Source organism: Urocitellus parryii, chromosome 2 (genome assembly GCF_045843805.1).
Source record: "Urocitellus parryii isolate mUroPar1 chromosome 2, mUroPar1.hap1, whole genome shotgun sequence".
Classification (NCBI taxonomy): domain Eukaryota; kingdom Metazoa; phylum Chordata; class Mammalia; order Rodentia; family Sciuridae; genus Urocitellus; species Urocitellus parryii.
In genome coordinates, this window is record NC_135532.1 from 194,387,662 (window position 1) to 194,413,367 (window position 25,706).

At 33.8% G+C, this 25,706-nt stretch overlaps 1 protein-coding gene across 1 annotated transcript in view; it reads left to right on the forward strand.

Annotated features, from left to right (window-relative positions):
• The window catches only part of Gbe1 (1,4-alpha-glucan branching enzyme 1), a 261,346-nt gene that overhangs the window by 203,399 nt on the left and 32,241 nt on the right, over window positions 1–25,706 (forward strand). Inside the window, exons 13-14 of the mRNA XM_026400300.2 lie at window positions 20,367–20,551; window positions 22,088–22,218. Coding sequence (XP_026256085.1) covers window positions 20,367–20,551; window positions 22,088–22,218 — 316 coding nt within the window. The remainder of the gene's footprint in view (window positions 1–20,366; window positions 20,552–22,087; window positions 22,219–25,706) is intronic.

Below are 25,706 nucleotides of genomic sequence, written 5' to 3' on the forward strand. Positions count from 1 at the left end.
CAACTTGCATTGACAAACATTGGGGATATGAAAATTCATAATTGGTTGTATCCACTGCTTTGGGCCTGGGATGAAGCAGCACATCATGGCATGAGCATATGGCAAACCAATACCATTTATGTCATCACCAGGAAGGAAAAAGAGGAAGGAAGTCCCCTTGAAGGGCATATCCCCAATGACCTAAAAACCTCTCATTGAGACTCAGTTTTCCCCCGCTCTAGTACTGGGGATTGAATCCAGAGGAGCTTTACCACTGAGACATATCCTTAGCCCTTTTTTAAAATTTTGAGACAGGGTATTACTAAGTTGCTTAAGGACTCACTGAGTTACTAAGTCAGGTGTTGAATTTGTGATCCACCTGCCTGAGCCTCCCCAGTCACTGGAATTGCAGGCATGCCCAGCTGGCCCCATCAAGTTTCACCACTTGTTAGTATAGCCAATGTGGGCATAAGCTTTAAACCTGTGGATCTCTGTGAGGGGGATAGGAGTGTTGTTAAGGATGACACTATTGCAGAAATTGTATGCTTTAACATTTTATATAGAATTTCATGAAACCTTCTTTCTTACAAAGTATTTTAGAAAAAGTTCAGAGCTTCGTATCTCAAACATGAGCCTCAATATCCCACATAAGAATTCTCTAAATATGAGGAAATTGCTAGTTCTAGGATGCTCTATCAAATGGTTCTCCTCCTGAGGTGTTGGTTGAGGGGTGGGAGGATGCTACCCCTAGATGCGAATAAAGATAACTTAAACACACAGCGTAATTTTCACTAGCTTTGAGTCGCCAATAGAGTGTTGAACTTTTGTTTAATCCTGATCTAAGCTCAAAGACCCACTTGAGAGACAACCTCATTTTGTTGATGAAACATACCAACAAAGGATTAGCAGAACCACCTGTCCTAATGTACCCTACTGTTCTGTGATATGGTTTGTCTTTATGTATGTATATTTGCTGTGATATTAAGCTCTTCAATCATCTCTCACTTTCACTAATTCTCTCCTATCTTCTTCTTTGGCTCACAATGACTTAGCATTTTCTATAGGTTTCTAAAGATTCTCCTCTCCGCCCACCCCCACCTCAATCTTTCACTTACTCATGTTGTCTCACACACACACCAATAATAAATAAATAAATGAATAAATTTAAATTCCATAGATCTCCTTCCAAAGATTATTGATCAGAGTCCTTATTTTAGCTTAAAGGCTGAATGTCCAACTCTCTTAGTGATTCTAGGGTATAAGGATTCATACACTACAAAGTACAATTGATCATATATTGCTAGAGCTGATGAGCTGTGTGTCTGTCACCTCTTAGAATTTAGTAAGTGTTCAGAACAAAAATATTATGCTTTTAGGAACCTTTCTGCTGAGCAACTTAACAATAGGAAGGTAGGAATTTAAAAAATGAATTTCTGGGTTTGAAAACTGTGTCACTATCTGAATCTTTACTTCTCTAACCCCTGGGCCTCCACCTAAGAAAAAAGAAAAGCATGTGAAAATGAACTATATGCAATTAGGAGTAGAGAGATATCCTTTCAGTCCCTTGGAAAATATAGTAACTTTTTTTTTCCTTTCTAAGAAAGATTAGGCTTTTCTTTGGGAATATTCTTTCCCTGAAACTTTGAGGAGATTCAGACTATTTAGGCGACTTGTCTCAACCTGAATATATTTTAGCATGTTCTCTAAAAGTAACCATAATTTCATGCACATTCACTCTGAGTCAGTGTGTGAAGTGTTTTACACATAATTTATTATTTAAAGCTTTGTTATTTCCCTTCGATGCAGCTATGATCATCTTCACTTCACACATAGAAAAATAAAAGTTTAAGTGATCCTTATGCTTATACAGAAACCAGAATTTGAATCCAACTTTTCTGCTTCAAAACTTATAGACATCATTATCCAAAGTACATATATGAAGACATGAATTGTTGTCAACAAATTTTATATAAAACAGAGATATGAAAAATTGTGCTGTATGCATGTAATAAGAATTATAATTCATTCCGCTGTCAATTATTTTTTTTAAAAAAAATCAATAATAAAAAATCTTATACTCCACAGCACTACCCCCATAAAACCCAACATTTCTTGTTTCAGCTGAAATGAATCCTAAGGTTGGCAGTGGTGTTCTTGGAACTCTAAATGTAAATACCCATCCAAAGGCAATGAATGAAAGAGGCAAACAACAGATAATATTTTGTGTCATATAGTGGTCTATGAAACATATCAATGGCGAAAACAACGTTTTCCAAATGACTTAATCATCCCCTGTTTCCTTGAGATACTGATTCTTCATTCTACACTGATTCTGTCTCTACAACTGCATCAAGCACCAGCCTAGGAATTGGGGAGCAAAACAGAAAACAGCCCTTAGCTCAAGGAGCCCACTGTCCAGAGAGGAGACAAAGCAAGAGAGGCATAGATGGGTATGTTAGTTGATAACACCTTCTGGATCTGCACAGATAATTGTGAGTACTCCAGGGAAGAACACTTGACTGATAGGTGAAGACAAGAAAAAGCCACCAAAGGAGAATTTATGTACAAGGAGGGATTGAGTTTAAAGTATCTCTTTTCTCCACGTCCTGGTCCTCTGTGTATATCCATCACTGGGATACTGACTCTACAAAGCCAAGAAGGTGAAGCAGAATCAGGGATACAATAATTTAGTATGTGAAAGATGCTGAGAAAAAAAAACCTCACACAGAAGCAGCAGCTCAGTCATAGAGAGCTGTGGAAGAGTTTTACAAAGATTGACAGTCAGATCTACAGGTTAGATATATTACTTGATTGAAAATGTGAAAAATGGACTTGAAAGAAAGTCAACTCAAACCAAATACAGCCCTGCAAGATCTTTTGCCATCAGAATTTCCTTAAGTTGGTTTTAAATTACAGGTCTAAATTCTTTTTATACTATTCACATAAATCAATAAAATGGACAGTATCCCCATCTTGAGTTCACATCATTTATTTTTTAAAATAAAACTTCTGGATATTATGAGGAAAATATATAGTTTCTGTTTTCCAGGGTCATATCAATACTAGAGTCCCTTTGATTATTGGCTCAAATAAAAGAGATATTTAATTGTAAGCTGTAGGTCACTTTGTATGAAGTAGAAATATTGTTTTAGATAAGTTATTTTTATTGCATATTTATACCTTAAACAATCAAATACTTGAATACAGTTTCAGTCTATGTGGATAAGAGTTGGCCTTCTTTGAATATACAAAAGATATCAAAGAAGTTCTTTGAACCCCCCTATGTTTTATTTCATAATTCAAAATTAACCTGGTTTTTTTACTTAAGCAGTTTTAGTGTGCAATGAGAGTTTTGTTTTGGTTGATTTTTTTGCTGCTGTTTTATTATTGTTGTTGTGTGTGTGTGTGTGTGTGTGTGTGTGTGTGTGTGTGTGTGTTTGGTACTGGGGATTGAATCCAGGGGCACTTTACCATTGAGCTATATCCCCAGTCCTTTTTATTTTTATTTTTTTTTTTATTTTGAGACAGGTTCTCACAAAATTGCTTAGGTCCTTGCTGAGGCTGACTTTGAACTTGTGATTTTCTTACCTCAGCCTCCGGAGACACTGGGATTACAGATGTGTGCTACCACGTTGGTGTAATGTGAGTTTTAAGGCAACTCAGATAGAACTAATACAGTAGCTGTCATTTGGAAAAGCTATCTTTAATTTGAATTGAAAAGTGCATTATTTTTAAGGAATATAAAATTCTGTAATATAACAAAATCACCAAATAGTCTATATTTTTAAAAAATTTTATATACTGACGTTTTTAAATGTGTTACCCATAGAAGCATAATTTACAAATGCAAAATGATAGTACTACACCTTTTTCAGTACATAAATAGTGCTATCATAATGCCTGCTTATTTGCCCTTTAAAAATATATTTAGGATGAGATTCTGTCTCAAAACAAAAAATAAAAAGGACTGGCGATATAGTTCTGTGCTAAAGGAACCCTGAATTCAATCTTCACTACCACAATTAAATGCATGTGTGTGTATATATATACCCACATACACAAATATACATACATACCTTTAGAAAATAATAATCTTAAAAATAGTCTATTTTAAGTTTTTTTTTTTTTTTAATTGAGGAATTTTATAGCTTTGGAGAAAAAAACCCAAAACGGCTTTTCAAGTTTGTTTGCACTTTGTTGTCTAGCAGAACATTATGAATTAATTTTAATAAAACCAAGTATGATAGGTGTTAGAACTTTACCACTATAAAACCACCATCATTCAGAGGTGCCATTTTGAGTTCTGCCAAAATGACTGTTCAGATGAAAAGAAGAGATGACAAAATTAAGTTTAAAAACCTAAACATTCACAACTTTTCAATAATTTAAAAATTTATACTCTTAAAATATTTTATATGTATCACAGATTAAAATGTAATAGTTTACTTGATAACAAGTGTTAAAGACCAATCTAGTAATTTACTATGAAATTGTTGTATTATTTTGTTGTCTCCTCTTCCCACCACAGCAATCATCTTTAATAACACTGTCCCCAAATAAGATGACATACAGATACCATGACTTATTCTCACATATTATCTATAATTTAACAGGAAATATCACTTGTTTCATGTGGTTAAAAAAGATAATTTTAATATTATAATTTATTTTAATTTTATATTTTCTTTGCTATAAAGATGCTGTGCACTTAAGTACTTTTTGAGGATCAGCTTATTTTATGCCTTCCTATAGACTTTAAAATTTAATTATTACATGCTGAACAAATAAACATTCATAGACCTGGTACATTTTGGAAAATCCATTTATTGACTTTTTAAAAGGCATTTTATTAAAACAAGAGTCTTCTGAAAGTTGTATGAACAGCTCCTTCTCCCACTGTTTCAGGAAATTTGTAAATATTTCTTGAGCCCATATAATTTGTGTAGACTCTTCTATAAAAGCAGTCACATAAATATTAGCAGGATAAATAAAAATAGTTGAATGTGCTCTTTTGCTTGCAAAGTTGGGAATATATTATCATGATTGCTAGCCAATCCCAATATTCTCAAATCAGATTTTTCTGATAGTTGCTAAAGAGAGCTGAATGGGATACTTCCTTTGTACTCTCTTTGAATAGATATAATAAAATAGCTGATTAACTATACAATTCACCAGGGTGTTCCTTCTAAGCATACAGCAGTGTATGCACCCCAGTTCCAGCATCATGACTCTCTTTATGGTTTCTTAAACATATCTTATTCATTCATTCCCAGTGGTAATGATATCTTCCCCCAGTGGAGATGGAAATTAATTCTTGAGGGAGGACACACATACACACACACAACTAAGATGTTGTAATAGTTTATGGCCCTCTGGAGCACCACAGCATATAAGCAGATATGCAGTGTATCTGTAATATTAAAATTTCATGGAGTGGGAGCAATTAGGTAAAATTGTCTGAAAAGACTCCTGGAGGGTGTGTATTGAAATAGGTGGGAAAGATGCCTAATGAATAAAAAGCGGAGAAGCGCTGCTTCATTCATATTGTCCATTCTGGGCCTTCTGCACAAAGGTTACCTACTAGATTCTGTTTATTATCAAAATAGTGACTCAAGGATAATGTTTCAGTTTTCCAGGTTGAGATGTAGATTCTACTTTTAGCGTAGGGAGTGTGATTTTGGTCCTGACCTACTCATTCCCATGCAACTCAGTATTCTATTATATAAAATGAAATTTGTCCTCAAATTCTTCCTTAGATTGGTATTTGTTTTAGTGTGTTTTGTGGTACTTTAACACCACAGACTGAGTAATTTATAAAGAACAGAGATTTATTTCTTATAATTCCGGTGGATGATAAATCTAAGGTCAGGGGCCCACATCTGTTGAGGGCTTTTCTACTGTGTTATAGTGGAAGGGGGAAGGGCAAGAGAAGAGTGTTCATCCAAAGGTTCCAGGAAGGCGGCCAAGCCAATGCTTTTATTAGGAATCTACTGTAGTGATAATGGTATTAACCTAATGATCTCATAAATGTCTAACTCTCAACACTGATCCCTTGGGGATTATGTTTCTAACACATGAATTTGGGGGATACATTCAAACCATATCATTATTGATGACAGGTCTTGTCCTCTTGGAAATATTTCTCAAGGAGCTAAAAGTTAAAAGACGTATTTTTCTATTTTGAAAATTAAAGTTTCTAATGATTACCAACTTAATTCTCTTATTCTTCTTTGCTTTTCTTCTTCTTCTCTTGCCAATATATGCTGCTCTCAACTAAAAGAGAGCAAGACTTGCCTGAGCAAATATAACATCAAAGGCCAGACAACTTAAGGTAAAAACCTGAGACTGTTAAGTTCTGATTTTTCTTCCTACAACTCCATCAATTTTTGAGCAAGAGACAAGGAAACCTATTCATTTTTAATCAGTTGATTTTAAGGCCACATGTTTAAATTGGAAAAGGGCCTAATATCTTCATATTACTTATTAAATGTATATTTTGAAAATTACATATTTTCTTGGCTAAGAAAATAATGTAATTATTATATACATTAACATCCAATATATTGAAATCGATTGCATCAGCATGGATTTGTTTCCTAAAATTAGTTTTTACCTACATTACCTTGGGTACACACAAGACTTTTTTCCTTATGGGTCAGAATATTTTCATAAGTAATTTCTTATTTTGCCTGTAAGACTAATAGGAAAATTTTAAAAAGACATGATTATTGTAACTCACCAATAATAAAATTAAATTTTTGAATTTTACTGTTCAACAGAAATTTTGCTATATTTGACTTCTGGCACAAATGCTTTATTCCAAGCAGTATTTATTTTGCACTTTATAATAAATCTTAGTGATAACCTAAATTTTCTTTTTTTTTTTTTTAGTCTGAGAAACTATTGAAAATTCCTGACCCATTGCTTTACAATGCACATTTTACAAACTGAGAACTAGATTGCAAACCGATAAAGCTAATTACTGTTATATCTATTTTTCCTTTTCTTTGACAAATTTCATTATGTAATTATATGTGCTGACCCCACTGTCTCATACTTCATTTCCCTTTCAAACCCTGGCAGTTTTTCTTCCACTCTCTCAACAATTGGGAAACTCCAAGGTCATCACTGTTTGCAGATCTCTGTACTACCTCCCTCAAAACTTGCAACTACTTGTTTCTATTGGACTCCTCCTTTTGTTTTCATTCTCCCTCTATTATTTGTTTTTAATTACCCATGGCTCCTAGTCTCCTTCACAGACTTCTTTGTTTGTTTGTTTGTTTGTTTGTTTCTCCTTTAAAATGCATAGTCCTCATGTGTTTGTTACCCTGGCCTTTTACCACTTCCACAGTCTGTCCTTCTGAGAAAGTTTATTTACCTTTCTACTTTGGATATTTCTTTAATATTGGTAACTCCCAGGTAAATATAACTACCAACATAAATGTTGAAACTACCTGCCTGTGATCTCAATAACTTGCCACAATAACTTGACACACTCTTTTTACTGAATTCTAAACTGAAATCATCTTAATAATTAATTGTTGTTATTGTTATGTGTCATTATCACATTCCTGTAACAAACCATTTGAAATCTGAGAGTCCTTTTGGTTGTTTCTTGTTTTTTTTTCCTTAGTGTTTATGCAATAATCAAGTAAAAACATCCTTATTCTTCATGACTTTTTTTTCATAACACTCTCTGACATAATTTCATTTATATGTTGCACTTAAACTCTTTATTTGGAATCCATAATTTCACTTATTACTACCAATCTACAGGATATTGACCCTGTAGATTAATAGCCAGTAGTTCAGCATTGGAGCCAGACTGTCTGCATTTTAATACTGACTGCTTATCTTTCTAGCTGTATGATTTACATGTCATCAAATCTTTCTATACCTTACCTTAATCATCTGAAAAACAGGGATTACAATGTAACTATCTTAAAGAACAACTTGAAAATTAAAATAGTGGGTGAAGCGTTGGAATGATAACTTGCATTTAGTAAGTGTTCAATCAAGGTATGTTCTTACCAGATCACTAATAAAAACTTACACAGCTTTAAGTTACATATTGTATATGAAAAATTTTGTCTGAAAATTAACCCATATCCCATTTTTTCCCCATTGTATGATACTTAATTTTACTTTTTTTCTAATTTCTATTGTAGACATTATTCTTTAACTGGGTAGTAGACTAATGTATAGTCAGAAAATAATGTAAAAGCATAAAATCGTGCAATAGAGTTTGTAATTAAATAAGCCATTTAAGAAGGGTGTCTTACTTAGTGTTTCCATTCTGTGATTTAACTATTCCAATATTTTTTTAAATGGATCTCAGGAATAGCATTAAAGTACATATATATTACTGGATGGTAGTTTAGAATGTCTCTCAAGTTATGAGTACTTAGATATTCGTGAGTCTTGACATCTGTCACTTCTCCCCCCAAATACCTGACAAATTTAATGATCCTTTGTGAAGTTTCCAGAAGTTGGGGTGAAACTTTTGATAAAATGTCTTTTTTATTTTTTTAAATACAATTCCAATTTGTGAGGGACTCAGATTAACTTATGCTATAATTCTGGGTGCTTATTTTTAATGTTATTTTTAATATAATTGGAGTCTCTTGGATATTTCTTTACTCTTTAAGCATGCTATTTATTACATTCACCTCAGAATAGCTTTCTTTATATTTAAAATGTAGTATATTATTGCCATCTATCCTAGTTGGTAACCTATGCTAGGTTCACAAATCTGATTATTCCAATAACTTAAGAAAACAGTGAAGAAAGCATCTTTGCAAACACACAGAAGTACCTTTTCAAAATCCCAGATGGCTCTCCTACCTTAGGGGTCTATGGAAAGAGAGAGAACCACTGGAATTCTTTATTCTTATATAGGGGACAGACAAGGGAAGGTTCCATGAACATTCTATCCCAAAAGGGCAAAGGGGTGGGATTACAAAGAACAGGTGAGTGTACCTCAACCCCTCTGGGTGACACCTATTCCTGGAGCCACACCTCATTAAACAAGTGGAGGTGAAGTCCAAGTTATTGTGGTGCACAATAATTGTTTAGTATCTCTCACTCAGGACTTAAGGGTATGTATTTTCAGTTTGGTTCCCAGTAGTATATATTCATTTTGCATTAACTGAATATGTAAGAAGTATTTCTTCTGGAAAACAGCATAGTTAATTTTAAGTCTCCTACACTAATCAGATCCTTTTACAATCTGAAGGATGAAAGTTGACTTAATTATCATTTCCTTAGTTTTTTGGTACAATTGTACTAGACTGATTTAAGTGCATATTTTAATGTACAAAACGATTTACTATACGAAGTAAGGAGCAGTAAATTAAATACTGCCCTACCTACATAGTCACAGTCGACATTCTAAACTTCTCATAGATGGAAGAGGAGCAAACTTGAGTATCTACCATTGAATTTAGCTCTTTGAAAGAATATTCACATTAATAGTTATGCTATATACATTATTGGATGAAACTTAGATATGGAGAGTATAAGGGAAGTTAGGAGATATGTCTCTTTTCTAAAAAGCAGTTTATTCAGTTAAAAAATGTTTTTCTGATTGCAGGAAAGATATGTCTCAGCCTCAGGAGATAATAGTTAACCTGTTTTTTAAAGAATGAACAAAATTTCCAGAAGCAAAAATCAAGCATTACAACTCAAAGACCTAAATGTAGGGATGATATAGAAGCAGGCAATTTGGGTCATGATCAGAATATGACATGTCATCTGATTTTATTGAAGCCAGGTCTGTGAATTGGGATTTAATGCTCAAAGAATAATAAAGAATTTTGCTCATCCTTGTAGAGATCAGCATTTTCAAACAGCATAATTTAGGTAACAAAATGGTTAGATAATGACAAAAGCTAAATGCAGCACCCATTAAATTCCTGACTGTATCACTTCATAACTGGGTTCTTTTAACTGTTTTTCTTACTTCAAACTTTGTCCTTTGAGGCAATGCAGAGAATAAATTAGCTTTTATGGGTCACCCAAAAGTTAGGGTGGTGGTGTTTATTTTATGTTGTGTCAAACCTTTGTAGGAGATTTGTATATGATGCTTTTAATTCCATTACCTTAAACACAGTAGGACTATGTATGTGTTTTGTGGGGGTGTGGGGTAGGGTGAAGTTAAGAACCAAACTTGGAACCTTGCTCATCTTATGCATGCACTCTACCATAGAGCTGCATCCCCAACCCTGTTTATGTGATTTTGAACTTTTGTTTTTAATAGCCTTCAAAGTTGTTGATAGGCCACTTCATGACTTTGTAGTAATTTAAAAAAAATTAAATATAGTATTGTCCATTGCAAAGGGAGAGGCCTGAAACAAGAAAATGAAGATAAGTAGAACTTTTTGCCTTGTTGGAAAAAGAAGTACACAGTGTCCCCACATGCTGTCACACTGCTATGAAACATTTTTCTCTTTTTTTTTTTTTTTTTTTTTTTTTGACACCAGTTGCTCAAAAAGAGAAGCAAGAACCAATGGCAGGGAAGCAAACAAGGCTAACTAGCTGTTGGCAGCATAGAGCAATGGGAGCATTATCCGAAGGCAATGCAATGCTAGTCCTTTCATTAAGTTACAAGCACATACTTAAGTCTGTCTGCTAAAGAATTAGCATTGCTGACTACAGAAGAAAAGAAAGACAGTGGGAGTCTTTTTTTTGGAAATCTAGGAAAGATACATCAGGGTGTGCCTTTAAAAAGCCATGGATTCTTACTGAAGCACTTGTCTAGCATGGGACTGATAGCAGACAGAATTCAATTAAACTGATATCAGTTATCAAAAATAGAGAATGTAAGTGAACATTTTCTTTCTAATCTTCCCTCATCTCATCTGTGGTTGTGTTCTTCCCTTTTACATGTCTTTGCTCAGCTTTTCAGGATTAACTAGGGAATTTGTTAATCTCTTTTACTATGTATATTTAACCACAAGGAATTGAACCTTAGTGATAGCATATCCTAATTGTAGAGAAATTAGGGAAAATAACAGACTCCACTACTAAACCTTTGAGTCTAAACCTAAAGTTATAGTGGCCACAAAACCATATGTGTATGATCAGTTTCATAGCCAGCCAGTTTATTCCTTCTTTTCACATTCCTGTTTTCCTGCCATGTTTTTGCCACCTAAGAACTTATGAAGTCTTAGTTGGTGCCCTATTCACACCAAATATTTTCACATTTTTTTAAAGGTTGTCCATGAGCAAATGATTTTCTAAGACATTTTTAACTTACTTGCTTAAAAATTTAGCTTACTTAAAAATTCTGACTTCAGATAAAATTTCATAAAATAACTTCTTTACCCTCACCACCATCTTTTCCTTTGTGTGGTTTATTTTCCTCAAAAGTGTATTTTGACTCTTTTGCTACATGCAACGTAGAATATGACTTCAGGATGAATGACAAAAGTCTTCTTGTGTATCCTAGTAAAAAGTAACCTCCAGGCTGAGCATGGTGGCACACATGTGCAATCCCAGAAACTTGGGAGTTCTGCTGAGACAGGAGGATCACAAGTTCAAAGACAGCCTCAGCAACTTAGCAAGGCCCTAAGCAACTTAGTGATATCCAGTGAAAATAAAAACTAAAATGGATTGGTGATATAGATCAGTGATGAAGTGCCCCCGGGGTTCCATCCCCAGTACCAAAATAATAAAACAATAACAACAACATCCAGGTGTGTGTCAATAGATGAATGGATAAAGAAAATGTGTTGTATATACTCGATAGAATTTTACTCAGTTATAAAGAAGAATGAAATTATGGCATTTGCTTAAAAATGGGTGAAAGTGAAGAATATCATGCTAAGTGACATAAGCCAAACTCAGGTCAAGAATTGAGTGTTTTCTCTCTTACATGAAAGAAAAAATAAGGGGAAAAAAGCAAGTAGGATCCCATGAAAATGGGGGGAGATAAGTGGGATAGAGGAATCGAATAAAGGGGACTGGGAAATAGGAGGAAATAGAATGAAATTGACTGAATAATGCTATGTACACATTTGTATATACCACTGGGAACTTTACCTTTATGTATATCTATAAAGCACCAATTAAAAAAATAAATAAATAAATAGTTGGGAGACCAGTAGAGTGGAGGAAGAGAAACAGGAGGAGGGAAAGAAGAAATACTGGGAACTGAAATGCAAGCTATATACCATACATGTATGATAATGTCAAAATGAACCCCATTCCCATGTAAAAATATAATGCACTAATAAAAACTTTTTTTAAAGGTAAACATGTTGTATAAAAATAATATCTAGCTTATAGAACATTGTTTGCATAAAAATAGTACTCATTCTTAATTTATTTTTATTTGTTCACTCCTTTATCCTTTTGATATATTTTATTGCTTATTTTAAATAAAAATATGCCAAAAACATCACATATAGATCAAGACATACATAACAACATGAACATCTGAAATTTTGTCTTCTTTTGGCATGACATTGAGAACAGGCAATCTAGCATCTGAGAAATAGACAACTGAAGTAATTTATCTGCTCTCATTTGTCACATAGTTCATCTTTGGTACACTTAACAGAAATAGGGCTGAAAGATTTTTTTGTTGTTTCTTTTTTATTATATCCTGCATATAATTGGTTCCAAGGCCCCCAACTTTGCCAGAAAACCAAAATCCAAAGATGCTCAAGTATCTTATGTAAATGGTGTAGTATTTGCAGGTAGCCTCTATTTATTTAGAATCTTCTCTAGATTACTTATAATGCCAAATACAATGTAAAGTCTATGTAAATAGTTGTTACACTTTATTGTCTATGAAATCATGATAAGAAGTAGAAGAGCATATATATTCAATACAAATGCAACCATTGTAGGCTTAAGTAGATAGTATGTAAATGAGATTGGAGTCCAACAATGCTCTTCCATGAGGGCAGAAGACAGAACAAAGAGATCAATGAAATGGTGGGAGGCTATAGCAGGGTATGCCTATATATCACTTCTTTTGTAAGGATTCAGCATGGAGCTTTGTTGTGACAAATTTAGGTTTTGCTTTTTGAAACGTTCTTCAAATATTTTCAATCCACAGTTGGTTGAATCCACAGATGCAGAACCCATCCGTGGATTTCACAGAATCCATGTAGAATGGAGGGCCAACTCTGTATGTGTGTGCATGTGTCTGTGTGTGCATATGTGTACATGTGCACACAAACTCATTATATCCACCATGTGGGGGCAGGAGGTATACTGTGATAGGCTGTGAAGGTAAATCCCTGTTCTCCTGAGCACTATTAATTTCGGTCTGTTGCCTCCTCCAGCATGACCTTCTGTATTTCATCCTCTCTGGTTATGATAATTCTATTTTGTTTCTGTGCCTCAAAAACAATTATGTTATACCTTTACTAATTTTAGAGGAAAGCATCAAACCTTACAAAGTATTTGAGTTCCTATTTTAGATCCAGTACACTGGAGCTTACTGTGGAGGATTAAAAGGAAATATAAGATGTGGACCTTGTCCATAACCATATTTATCAGTTAATATTAAAGGGAGAGGTTGGTGCTTGTCAGTTATTTTTTCTGATTAACGAAATCACAGGTCCTGATGTGGAAAAGCATGTATTACTGTGTTCTATGCTTTGGTGACTTAATGCACTCACTGAAGACCCTGAGAAATCCAAAGCATTTTAATTTAAGATGGATGCTTCCCTTTAAAAGTTAGTCTTCAGGACAATTAAGCAGAATAGGAGTTGAAGGACTATATGTTATTTTCATGTATACATAAACTTGGGAACAACCAAGAGTTACATAGCATCTGCAGCATGGAGACTGTGATAGACTTTAATTAATTCCTAGGTAAAATTAGTATGCATTACACTTTAGAGAAACAAAACACACAAACCTGCTAATCAAAATGTTCAGCTAACAGAGCTGGAGCTTTTTCATTAGTTATATTGTCTTGAATTTCATCACTGTACCAGCTGGCTTCTTGTCAATTTATAGTTTGGACCTTTACATCAAACAGCAAAAAATTAATTACAGGAAAAGGAGTCCCAGTAGGAATTTTGCACTGAGAGGTTTTTCACAATTAACCAGAAATAAATGGGGCTATGTGTACAGAGGAAATAGAAAAGGGGAGAAGGAACTTAGCAGAATTTTCTAGAGTTATTATTTAACCATAACAGTGTTATTCACCTGCTTCCCTGATTTTGTTTTGAACTTGTTTAGCCAAAGTTTTCAGCCTTCTTATTTATGGAAGCACTCAGGTCTATTGCTATATTGAATGGAGTGAATCATGGTATGAACTGTGAATTTTCTTGCAAAATGCCCCAAGAGACAGCTCAAAAATTACTATCTTCCCTTCATTTTGAATTGAGTAGCATTCAATGTTTTACATTACTGATCATAATCATAATTTAATGAGCTTCAGAAAATCATGCTTTGATAGTTATTGCCTAGTTTCTTGTAATGCGTGTTTTGGACTTAGAAGCATTGTTCTCAAGTGTCACAGTCACTGCCCCATGTTAGTTCAAATGTGACTTTTCTAAGCCTCTTGTCTATTGAATAAACCAGCCAAAGGTTTTTAAAATGCTTCCCTCAAAATTGTCTCATTTTTTTATATTACTTAAAGATTCTTTCTTGGGACCTAACTTTCTAATCCCTGACTTTCTGATACAGTAAATGGTTCTTTCACAAACAGATACCTAGAGTAACTGAAGAAAACATTGCCACCTCAGAAAAATGCACATAAGAAAAAACATGTGACATTTTCCTGGAAATTCCAGGGAAAAACTAGACATGTGTTAATCCCAGGTTATGGATGCCTCTTTCATTCATTGAGGAAAACATTTGTGTATCTGTGTGTGTGTGTGTGTGTGTGTGTGTGTGTAATGTGTATGTGTGTGTGTTAAATGTGTACATATATACATTTTTTGTAACTCACAAATATATGTATATCTTAAATATATGGATATTTTAAAATTTGGGTAAATTCAAATGCTGATTCAGATCATGTTGTTCCTACTCCACCAAGTTATCTGTACTAAAACAAATGAATTATCTTTTTGGCCATCACTTGAATAAATTTAGATTTCTGATCCATTTTTATGTATAGCACCCTTAGTTATATGCTCATTTGGGTGGCTATATTCCTTCTGTACTGTCTCAAGTCTTGCCACATTTACTAAGTAATTTGTAGACCACAGCTGAGAACATTTTTAACTTTTTTTAATGACAGTATTTTTCTTCGTTAGATTTGTGAGCTGTGAGCTAGTAGTATAAGATACTAACAGGCCTTTCCCAGTATTCTGTTCAGACTGAGAATGGTTCTCTATTATCCCAAGGTCACTCTGAAAGTCTTTCTGTGATTTGCTTCCATTTATTTTATGCTTGTGTTTACGGTTTTGAACCAAAAATGAAATTTAGTGTTGCGTTTGTCTACATTAAACTTAATTTGCCTCTTGTCAGCTCATTTACAACAGAAATAACGTTCAAAAACCACCCGGTGGAATGTTTTGTTTGCCATCAATGATATAATTTTTCTATCTTTTCTTGTTATATGTGACTTTCTATAACTTTAAGTTTAAAAAGAGTTCTTGCCAGTTAGATTCTTAGAAATTTAAAATGAGACTAATAGAAATTAATAAATAATTTTCTTAATAAAAAGTTTCACCACATCATGAACAAGTTACAAAATAAGTTCTATTTTCCTTACTTACAAATTTAATTTCATATTACATAATATGTACTCATTAAGATATTAAATAAGGAAGTGAATTTATACTCGAACAGGATAAGTGAAGGAAAGTTAAAATACATACAAAAATTTAAGTGGGTTTTCCTGATTTTATCTTTTTCTAATATTTTGCATGTGCATGGCCTTATAAAATGATTTTTATTCTTAATATTTAATACTTTTTGATACAGAATTGAAAAGTTAAATTGATATTTAAAATTGATATATCTCAGAGGAACCTAAAATGAAGTCTTCAATTTAAATAATGAAAAATAAAATCAGAGTAGAAACTTAGACATATAAATTAAGGAATATAATTTGTAAATACTGTTTTCAGGAGCAATTGGTCAACTTGCCCTATGTCTTTAAATAATTAATAATGTTCAAAACATGGGAAATGTTTTCTGTTATAATCATATCTGCTATTTATCTTTTGAGGAGATATTTTACTTATTTTGTTTATGTTAGGGAAATAATAAACAGTGTAGAAATGTAAACTTGTAAGATTGGTTATTTTTTGTTAGACTAAAACACTAGAAAAAATGACTAACTTAATGTGATATGTCAAATAAAATAGTATTGTGTGCAAGTAATAGAATACCATCATGGAGATACATATTTATGGACATGGAACATTCTGATATTAAAATTAAAAACAATATATAATATAAATCTACTTTTGTTCAAAAACAAGCTGTAGGCAGATAGTAAATAGAAGTATGTAGATATTGATATAGTTAGATATGTATAAATATAGATATAAATGGCAATAAATAAGACATTTACCAAAAGAGAAACAGTGCCTATTTGGTAGGATTTCAGACTGTGGTGTATGTTTTTAATTGTACTTTAAAAAATAGTATGTCTATAAGTATATTTATTATATAACAAGTGAAAAATATTATATAACAAGTGAAAAATAGCCAAATTGCTGTCATTTTAATTGCTACTGGTGACTTGATATCTGCTGCAGAGTAGGGATGGCTAGTTCTCTGCTCAGAAGAATCAGAAATTTTAGCCCTAATGTAACTCATGTTTTGTGCCTTTTTTCTAGTAACTTTAGTCATCAGAAGTGTGTAACATAAGAGCTGCCATACATTGAAAGCATGCAGCTGCCAGATCTATGCAAAGCACCTCACATTGTCTTCTTTGAATTTGAGAAAAAACTTTATAAAACATGTTATCCTGTTTTACAGATGAAGAAACTAAACTCTTGAGATATTACATTATCTAAATTCACATCACTTATAATTAAATTTTATAGCATAATTATTGTATAAAGGACTTTCATATTTATATACTTGTATTTTTCAGGGTAAGTTTTTTAGCCCACATACTTTCCAAATATTATAGGGAAATTGATAAAAGTGTAGACTTCTGCTTGAGACTTTCCCCAGATTTAGTGTATTAGCATGACCAGGAATGCAAATTTTTAATATGACTCCTTGCTTATTCTGGAGCATAATATAAATTGGAAAGCACATCTCTATAGCATCTTATTCCCACTCCAAAAGTATGATAAGAGCAAGTTGTTATGTTTTCCTTTTCTATTTTTTTTTCAGCAGTTTACACTACTTCTAATGCTTTCCTTATCTTACCTTGCTAACAGTTGCTCTTCAATCCCCCCTCACAGTTATCCTCTGCCTGTAGGTTCTTAAGATGCTGCCTGTGGCTCCTCTAACTCTACTGGCTGCAATTATGTTTGCTTATTGAGGTTTTACAAATTATTTTTATTCCCACCTGTATTTCTCTTCCTGAATTTCAGTACCATATTTTTATCTCTTTCACTCTAAATCCATGAATGCCTGCAAATCCTTCAAGTCTTAAATTTAGCATGCCTAAAATTGAACTTATCATCATCTTCTTACCCCAAACTGTCTGTCACCATTTTCTTCTAGTGCAGTTAGAGCTGTCATTACCCAGTCTCCTGAACTTGAAACTTTAAAATAGCATTCAGGTATTTCTTTTCCTTATAATCTTCACTGAGTTAGTCATTAAGTCTTATTCTTTCCATCTCAGAAATGCTATTTGAATTGATATTTTTTCTTCAATCTCATTTTTCCTCATCCTCTGTTGTCTTATACTTTAGATTCCATTCTAGTTTTTCTACCATTCAAATTTTTCCAATATCCAGTCTCTTTTTCCAAACTGCAGCAGGCATTTTAACAATAAACACGCTAAACTTCTCAGTCCTCCACTTGCCAATAGTTTTGGTTCCCTATTCCCTACAATATGAGATCCATAGTTTGTAACACTCATTCTAATCTCATCTCATCCTGAATGTATTGCCTCTTTTTATCACAGACCCTATTTGGGGGGGGGGGATTAATTCAAACTCTTCACTGCATCTCATCTCTGACTCTAACCCATTAGTGCAATGTCATTCCATTAGCTTGGAATTCTCCCCCATATATGAAAGGTTGTTGGTTTTTGGTTCTTTATTTTCACAGCATTTACTTCTGAGTAATATGATATTAGGCTGTTTAAAAGCAGACTGGTTGGATTCATAGGCCCAACTACTTAATCACTGTGTCACCTTTCTATATCTCAGATTGGGGCAATAATAGTGCCTACCTCACAGAGTTGTTGAAGATGGAAAGAGTTAATTATGTACAATGCTTACAAATAGTGCCTGCAACCTAATAGGCTGACATCAGACATCTGTTGCTATTTATTTTGTGAACATGAGGATATGATATGATGCTCTCATCAGGAAAATGTCTATTGCTTATTAATATTGAAATCAACCCAGAAATCCATGGCCATACTAAATTAAATGTATTTTGCCTATAGAAAGCCTGAATCTATTTGTTGGTATGTTAGTCTCTGTAGTTATATCACTGTGTCTAAATACCTAATAAGAACACCACAGAGGAAGGAAAGTTAATTTGGGGGCTCACAATTTCAGAAGTCTCAGTCCCTGGATAGCAGACCCTGTGGCGTTGGGCCAAAGATGATATGGCCCAGCCCCTCAATTGGGTAAGGACATTGTTGAGGGAAGTTTTTCCCATCATGGCAGTCAGAAGCAAAGACAGAACAGTGGGGAAGGGAACACAGGGAAGACGAACACTTACATGGCATGTCCTTAGGGACTCTTTCCTTTGGCTGAACCTGCCTACAGTTACCACCCAGGAAGTTCATTCAAAAGAAGATGGAGTAATTAAGCTATAGCTTTCACAATGTAGTCATTTTACCTCCTAACTTTTGACACAAGAGTTTTTGGTGGGTACCTCATATCCAAACCATAACAGTAGGCTAATATGCTTTAGCTGCCTCATGAGATAGAAGTCTCTTCTTTTTCCTTTAGTCGAAGTCTCACTCACACCAGATAAGTACTTGGATATATTCTTGTACTTAGATTGAAAGTCCCTTCATTATCAGTAAAGATGGCTCTCTGATTATAATTATGAATTACATTATTTTGCCAGTTGAGGGGTTGATGGAGCAAGCTATGCTGTGGGGTATACCTTGGACTGATGTGAATCAGGCTCCAGACCCAGGCAAGACTCTTAAATGTGGCAGAGGGACATTCCTTGGGTTGATTTAAAGTAGCTGAAAGTAAATATAGACTCACAGAGTGAGAAATTTGGTTCTTTCCTTTGTCATACTATGCACCTATGTGCATATTATTATTTTAAAATTTATTGAATTTATACTTCTTATTACATAATGAGAAATAATACAAAATGGATTCCCAACAGAATTTCCCAAGCTACACACACACACACACACACACACACACACACACACAAGCACATTTGAAACTAATGATGTACATCTAATTATAACAAATTTTTTCTCTGAAAAAAAGAAAAATAATCAAGTAATGTCTTGGATTTCTGTTGAACCCCAAATTTACAATAAACTTGCCTAATGTGTTATGGTTAAAAAAAAAAATCTGTGTATGTTAGCTGAGTGTTGTGGTATATGCCTGTAATTTCAGCTACTCTGGAGGCTGAGGCAGGAGGATCCAAGTTTGAGATCAGTGTGGGCAACTTAGCAAGACCCTGTTTCAAAATAAAATCCAAATACAGCTGAGGATATAGTTTAGTGGGAGAGTGCATGCATGAGGTCCTGCATTCAGTTCCTAGGACTGCAAAAGGGGGATGATGAGAAAAAGAAAGAAACATCTACTGATTTTAATTAGAAAAAGTAAATTTTAATGACTCTTTTCCACTTTGTATTTTCTGTGTGAGGTTAGGCAAATCTCTCAACTGCCCAGAGCTTAGGATTTCTCATCTAGAAACAAATATAATAGATCCTTTGAGGATCAAAATATAATGTAAATATAAAGCCTTTGAAAATTGTAAAGCATTGTACAGATTTCTGAGATTACAGATAATAGAGATTTCACAAATTCCTCTGGGATCCCCTAGATTATTTCAGAGATGAAATAAGTATAGTGGATATAGTTGCTTTCGTTTGTGCATGAGGAAACTGAAATGTGCAGCTAGTAATGAGTGTCGAAGCTAAAGCTGGACCTAGGCTTTAGAGTACAAATGTAGTATTTTTTTGCTCTAGATCATGCTGTTTTTTACTCAGACCGGTACATCATTTACTGGGTTCAATGATAGTCACGTATAACCTAAACTGTCTACATGTAATTATGTAGTTATCTTAGTAAGAAATGCTAATGTTAGTAAGTTATATATATATATATTTTTTTTTCCATATACAGGTAATGAATTTGGGCATCCTGAATGGTTAGACTTCCCAAGGAAAGGAAATAATGAGAGTTACCATTATGCCAGAAGGCAGTTTCATTTAACCGATGATGACCTTCTTCGCTATAAATTCCTAAATAACTTTGACAGGGATATGAATAGATTGGAAGAAAGATATGGTTGGCTTTCAGCTCCACAGGTAAGTGCTCTACTCTAAATGTGATGTTTTAGTCACCATTGCTATACATGCTTAGAATGGCAATCAATTTAAATCTATATGCAGATCTTCTAAACAGCACTTTGTTATTCAGTGTGTAGTGCCCTGTGACATATTTCAGGTTGTCAAAACATGTCACTGAAATCTCTCTCCAATAGATAATGAAAATCTTAAACATAATGTCCTGCTTACTTTCCTGGTTAGGTGGTGGTGGTGGTTTAAATTTAGTAATTTTTATTTCAGTTGGTTAAAATAGATGACAAAAGCTCTGCATGGAACCCACTTTGAAAATTGCTGTGGAAACATCTTAATTGTTTTGACTGTTTTTCTTTATATAAATAATTATGCTGTCATAAAGAAACTACTTTGAAAACATGTAGATTTCTTTATTCTTTTTTTCCTCCTCTTTACTGGTCTCTAACTTGTCATTTCAATAGATGCCATTATACCTGTGTGCTGTTTTGTATTTTTCATGAGCCTCACTCTCCTCTGGAATTAAAGTCTCAGTTTTCAATAAGATTTAGAAAATGTAATTAACAGGTGCAAATTTTATACAGGCTTTTTTTTCCTTGCAAAAATTAGCATATAGTATGTGTTAGTTATAATCCACTTACTTTATATTAGTGCTGTTTGAAATTACTGTTGATGTGTTTTTACTTTGGTGTCCATGATTCTTTTTGTTAATGGCTGAACAAAGGCACTTATATATTCAGTAAGATTGGCTACATGACACAAATGCCCTTATCACATTTATTAGTAATGCTGTTTCCAGAAGAGAGAGCAAAATGATGCTCCTTTTCAGTAGGAACAATGTTGAATACCAAAAGACACATTCTTTACTCTAGAGCCTTAGTTCACATTCTAAATTACCAACAGTGATACTGCTGATATGCATGGCAATAAAGTCCTCTCAAAGCTGAGGTTGGGCAGAAGGTAGTGTTCAAAAAGCAGAAGCTCTGGCTGCCAACTATAAATACATGATGCATAAAATAAGGGAGTTTACAGATTTAATTTACTTTCAGACCTTTTGATTAACAAAAATACAAAGCATTGTACTACAGGTTGCCACTGAATCTGTCAAAGTTGTGTAAAAATGTAAAATTTGGGAGATAACTATAATAGATAGTGTGGATAATTTTATAATAATAAATAGATAATAGATAATAATAAATAGATAATGTTATAGTAATAAATTTTGAAAAGCGATTTCATGTACCTTACCACATTAATCTGGGAACTAACACAAAAGTCTTCAAATGCACTTATAAATACTTTAAATGGAGTTCATGTGGCATGTTTCTACTTAAAACCTAAGCTGTAATCCTAATCCTCTTTTGTTTTTTTGCTAGGAGTTGCCAAGTAGCTGGTGAAAATTTTAAACGTTCAAAAAATATACAGTTCTAGAATTTTCATCTTTGACTTAATAATTGATAAGATTAATAGGAAAGAAAGAAATTTTTATAAATAATAGTGACAACATCTAGGTGTCTTTTAAATGTAACATGTTAATTCTTGCAGGCCTTTGTGAGTGAAAAGCACGAGGGAAACAAGATTATAGCTTTTGAGAGAGCAGGTCTTCTTTTTATTTTCAACTTCCACCCAAACAAGAGCTACACTGATTACCGAGTTGGAACAGCATTACCAGGAAAATATCCTTTTTTTTTTTACTGGTGAATATGGTCATTTGGATTTAGTTTAGTTTTTTTTTTGGGGGGGGTTTTGTTTTGTTTTATTTCAGCATATAAGAAGACTAATACTGATCACAGTAACTTTCAGTTTCCTCAAGGGCAAAAGGAGCACTTGAGAGAGTTATTCGATAAATCTTTGCTTAGCTGAGTTACACTAAATTATTCCTGACCTTCCTTCAGCCTTTAAAAACATTTGGTTCTGAATAATTTTAAAGTATTTTTTGTTCTAATAAGCAATATAAAAAACAATTAATTGGAGTTTTTCTTTTTTCTGTGTGGGGGCGTGGTACCAAGGATTGAACTCAGGGGCACTTGACCATTAAGCCACATCCCCAGTCCTATTTCTTATTTTTATGTAGAGATAGGGTCTCACTCAGTTCCTTAGCGCCTCATTTTTACTGAGGCTGGCTTTGAACTCTCAATCCTCCTGCCTCAGCCTCCCAAGCCGCTGGGATTATAGGCATGTACCACCGCACCTGGTTTGGAGTTTTTCCTTTATGAAAATATTTATACATTGGTTCTGAGAATCATCTCCATTTTGTTTCTCCACCAAGTTGGAAAGAGCAGACAGCAGCTATAGAGATATATTTCTTTCTCTTTTTCTGTCTAGAATTGGTAAGGAAGCAGGACAATGGAAGTATCAGGAACAGATAAAGCAGAATGTTTTTGATATTCTTTCTTTATTCATTTTCTCATTCTTCTATGCACTTCATAAACATTACTGAGAATCTTTATACTGAACACCCATGTGCTAGCCCTGTGCTAGATACCATAAGTATAGGAATATTCCTGGCAGATAAACTGCCCTCATAGAGCATTTAAATAGTGACTACAATACACATCAGTAACTTCAAAATTTGATATTGTTGCAAAGGCAAAGTGCGGTGCATTTTAAAGATATATTGACAGTTACTTAGATCCAGTTAGAGATTTAGATTTTAGCAACAAATCAGCACAAAAAATAATTTGCTTAGCCCTAAAGCCCTAATGAGGATTAGCATCTGCCACCTGCACAAGATGCCTGACACAGACATGAAATCCTGTATGGTTCTCCAGGGACCCTAAGAGAAACCCTCTGTTCAACTGGTTTAAACAAAACAGGAAATATATTTCTCACACAATGAAAGTTCTAAAGTAGAGTGACCCCACCACTGTGACACTATCAGAATACCTGGTTCATTCTTTCTGCCTTCCAGCCCTCAGAGAGTCACTAGTGTTCAAAAGATAGGACTCTGTTGTAAGATAAGAGCCAGGGATTTAAGTATACTATCTTCAGACTCTAGAAAACATGGTTTGTGCTTTGTGTATCTTTTCAAGAATGAAGTCATTTCTCTAGAAAATTTCATTTCACAATTCCCTGACCAGTATTGAGTTTTACATTCTGCAAAAATCTCTGGGAATGAGAATGTTACCCCATGAGTGACTTAATCAAGAATTAGCTCTGAACTTCACCAAGTGAACCCATTGGTAGAGAGGACACCCAGGCAGAATGTTGCTCTGCCAGAAAGAAGGAAAGGACCAGTGCTGTGCAGTGAGTAGCTTGTAGCATCTGCTGCTACCCCATACCACCCAGAGACATTTAGGGTACAGAGAGATTGTTCCCCACTCTCTCCCCACCTAGTCAATCACTGGCCCCCATGACATGAAAACATTTAGGAGAGAAGGCTGTAGCCCTCACTGATTGAGTAAATTTGTTCCATTTAACACAGAATATTCAGTTATCTGTCTCCTGTGTATTCAAAGAAATCAATGTGATGAGGTTACCCACACTAAAAAACTGCTGGGCTATTCTAAGAAGAAAATGTTATCATCATCTCCATGAAGAAATGCAAACAAATATGGAAAGTACAGCAACTGGTACAAGACCTTTCTGATTTTGAGACTATAAGTAACCCCTAGACCAAATCCTCCTATACCTGTATACCTACTTTATATATTATATAGTAAGGTAATCAAATCAGAATGCATTAACAGATTATTTGCTATCTACTGCAGTCTTTGTTGTCATCTTCTTACAATCTCCTTGATTATTCTTCTTTTAAATGTTTTTGGACACAATACCTTTATTTCACTTATTTATTTTTATGTAGTGCTGAGGATCGAACCCAGGGTCTCACATGGGCAAGGCGAGCATTCTACTGTGGAGCCACAACCCCATTCCCAGTATTTGATTCTAAGTAGAAGAGATATATAAAACTAAACTCTGATGTAAGGCTAATGCAGTAAATGGTAAGGGAGCAAGTTGTCCCATGAGAGAACAGAGGATAAGGACAAGGAAGAATAGAAAGAGGGAAAACATCATATTGAATAAAAGACCTTTAAGCCTAGACCTTGAGAAATGGGCAATAATATATTAGGAAAAAACTGAGGAAGGCAATTCCAGTGACTGGAAACATAAAATATCCTTAGATAATGTATAGTACAGTGGTAGCTTGAATAATAATGACTATAAAAAGAAGTACTAACAGATAAAGCTGAAAACATAGATTGAGATCTCAGAAGATTTTTATGCCCTGTTAATTAGTTTAGCCTTTTTCTATGGTTTTATTGTGAGTTGCTGAAGGTTTTTGAACTAGGGAACTACTTGTAAGAATGCATGCTTTAAGAAAAGTTCTCATGAACCAGTTTGTAAGAGAGTTTTCATGAAGAGAGAGAGATTAGAAGTATTCTCTTAATTATGTAATTGCAGTATACTTTCAAGATGATTAGGGCATGAACTAAAGTAATAGCAATAGAATAAAAAAAGGTATATGAAGCTTTCTCTGATAGTGAAAGAATTCAATAAATATTTGGACATGGGATGTAGAAGAGGAAATACAAGTTTTCACTGTAAAAAAAAATGTGAAAAAATGGTAATAATAGGATTATTGCTGAGGGTAGCAAAGCAAGAAGTAATCAGTTGAAGGAATCGGAAATAGGTTAAAATTGTCAAATCAAAATACATGGGATTTTTCAATGATGATGTTTCAGAGTAAAGTCTTGTTTAGCTCTAGCTGTAGTTATCTAAATAAAATATGTTGGTTTTAATTAACAAATATTACTAAATGAAAACATACTTAATATCATAGAATGTTTTATTGAGTAGAATCCACCCAAAAGTTAGCTTATTTACTTATATGGAATTACTTTGTATATAAAAACCTGATATATTTTATAAACCTTCTGAAATTTGATGATCTTGTTAAATGTCTACAGATACTTGCTATGCAGAAATTTTCTGTTTTAATAAATAATTTTTATTTCAAAAATTGTACTAATTATAAGTTGTAATGATATAGATATCTTGGAAAATTTGACCATATCGTCATAGAAGCAATAAGTTTGTGCATTTTGTCTAGCTACAGATTTGTGCCTATGGGGACCTTATTTATTTCGACTATGTATTTTATTCATGTCTTTTTCTAAACAAGCAATAGCTAATTTATATATGTTATTGCATCCTCTAAAGG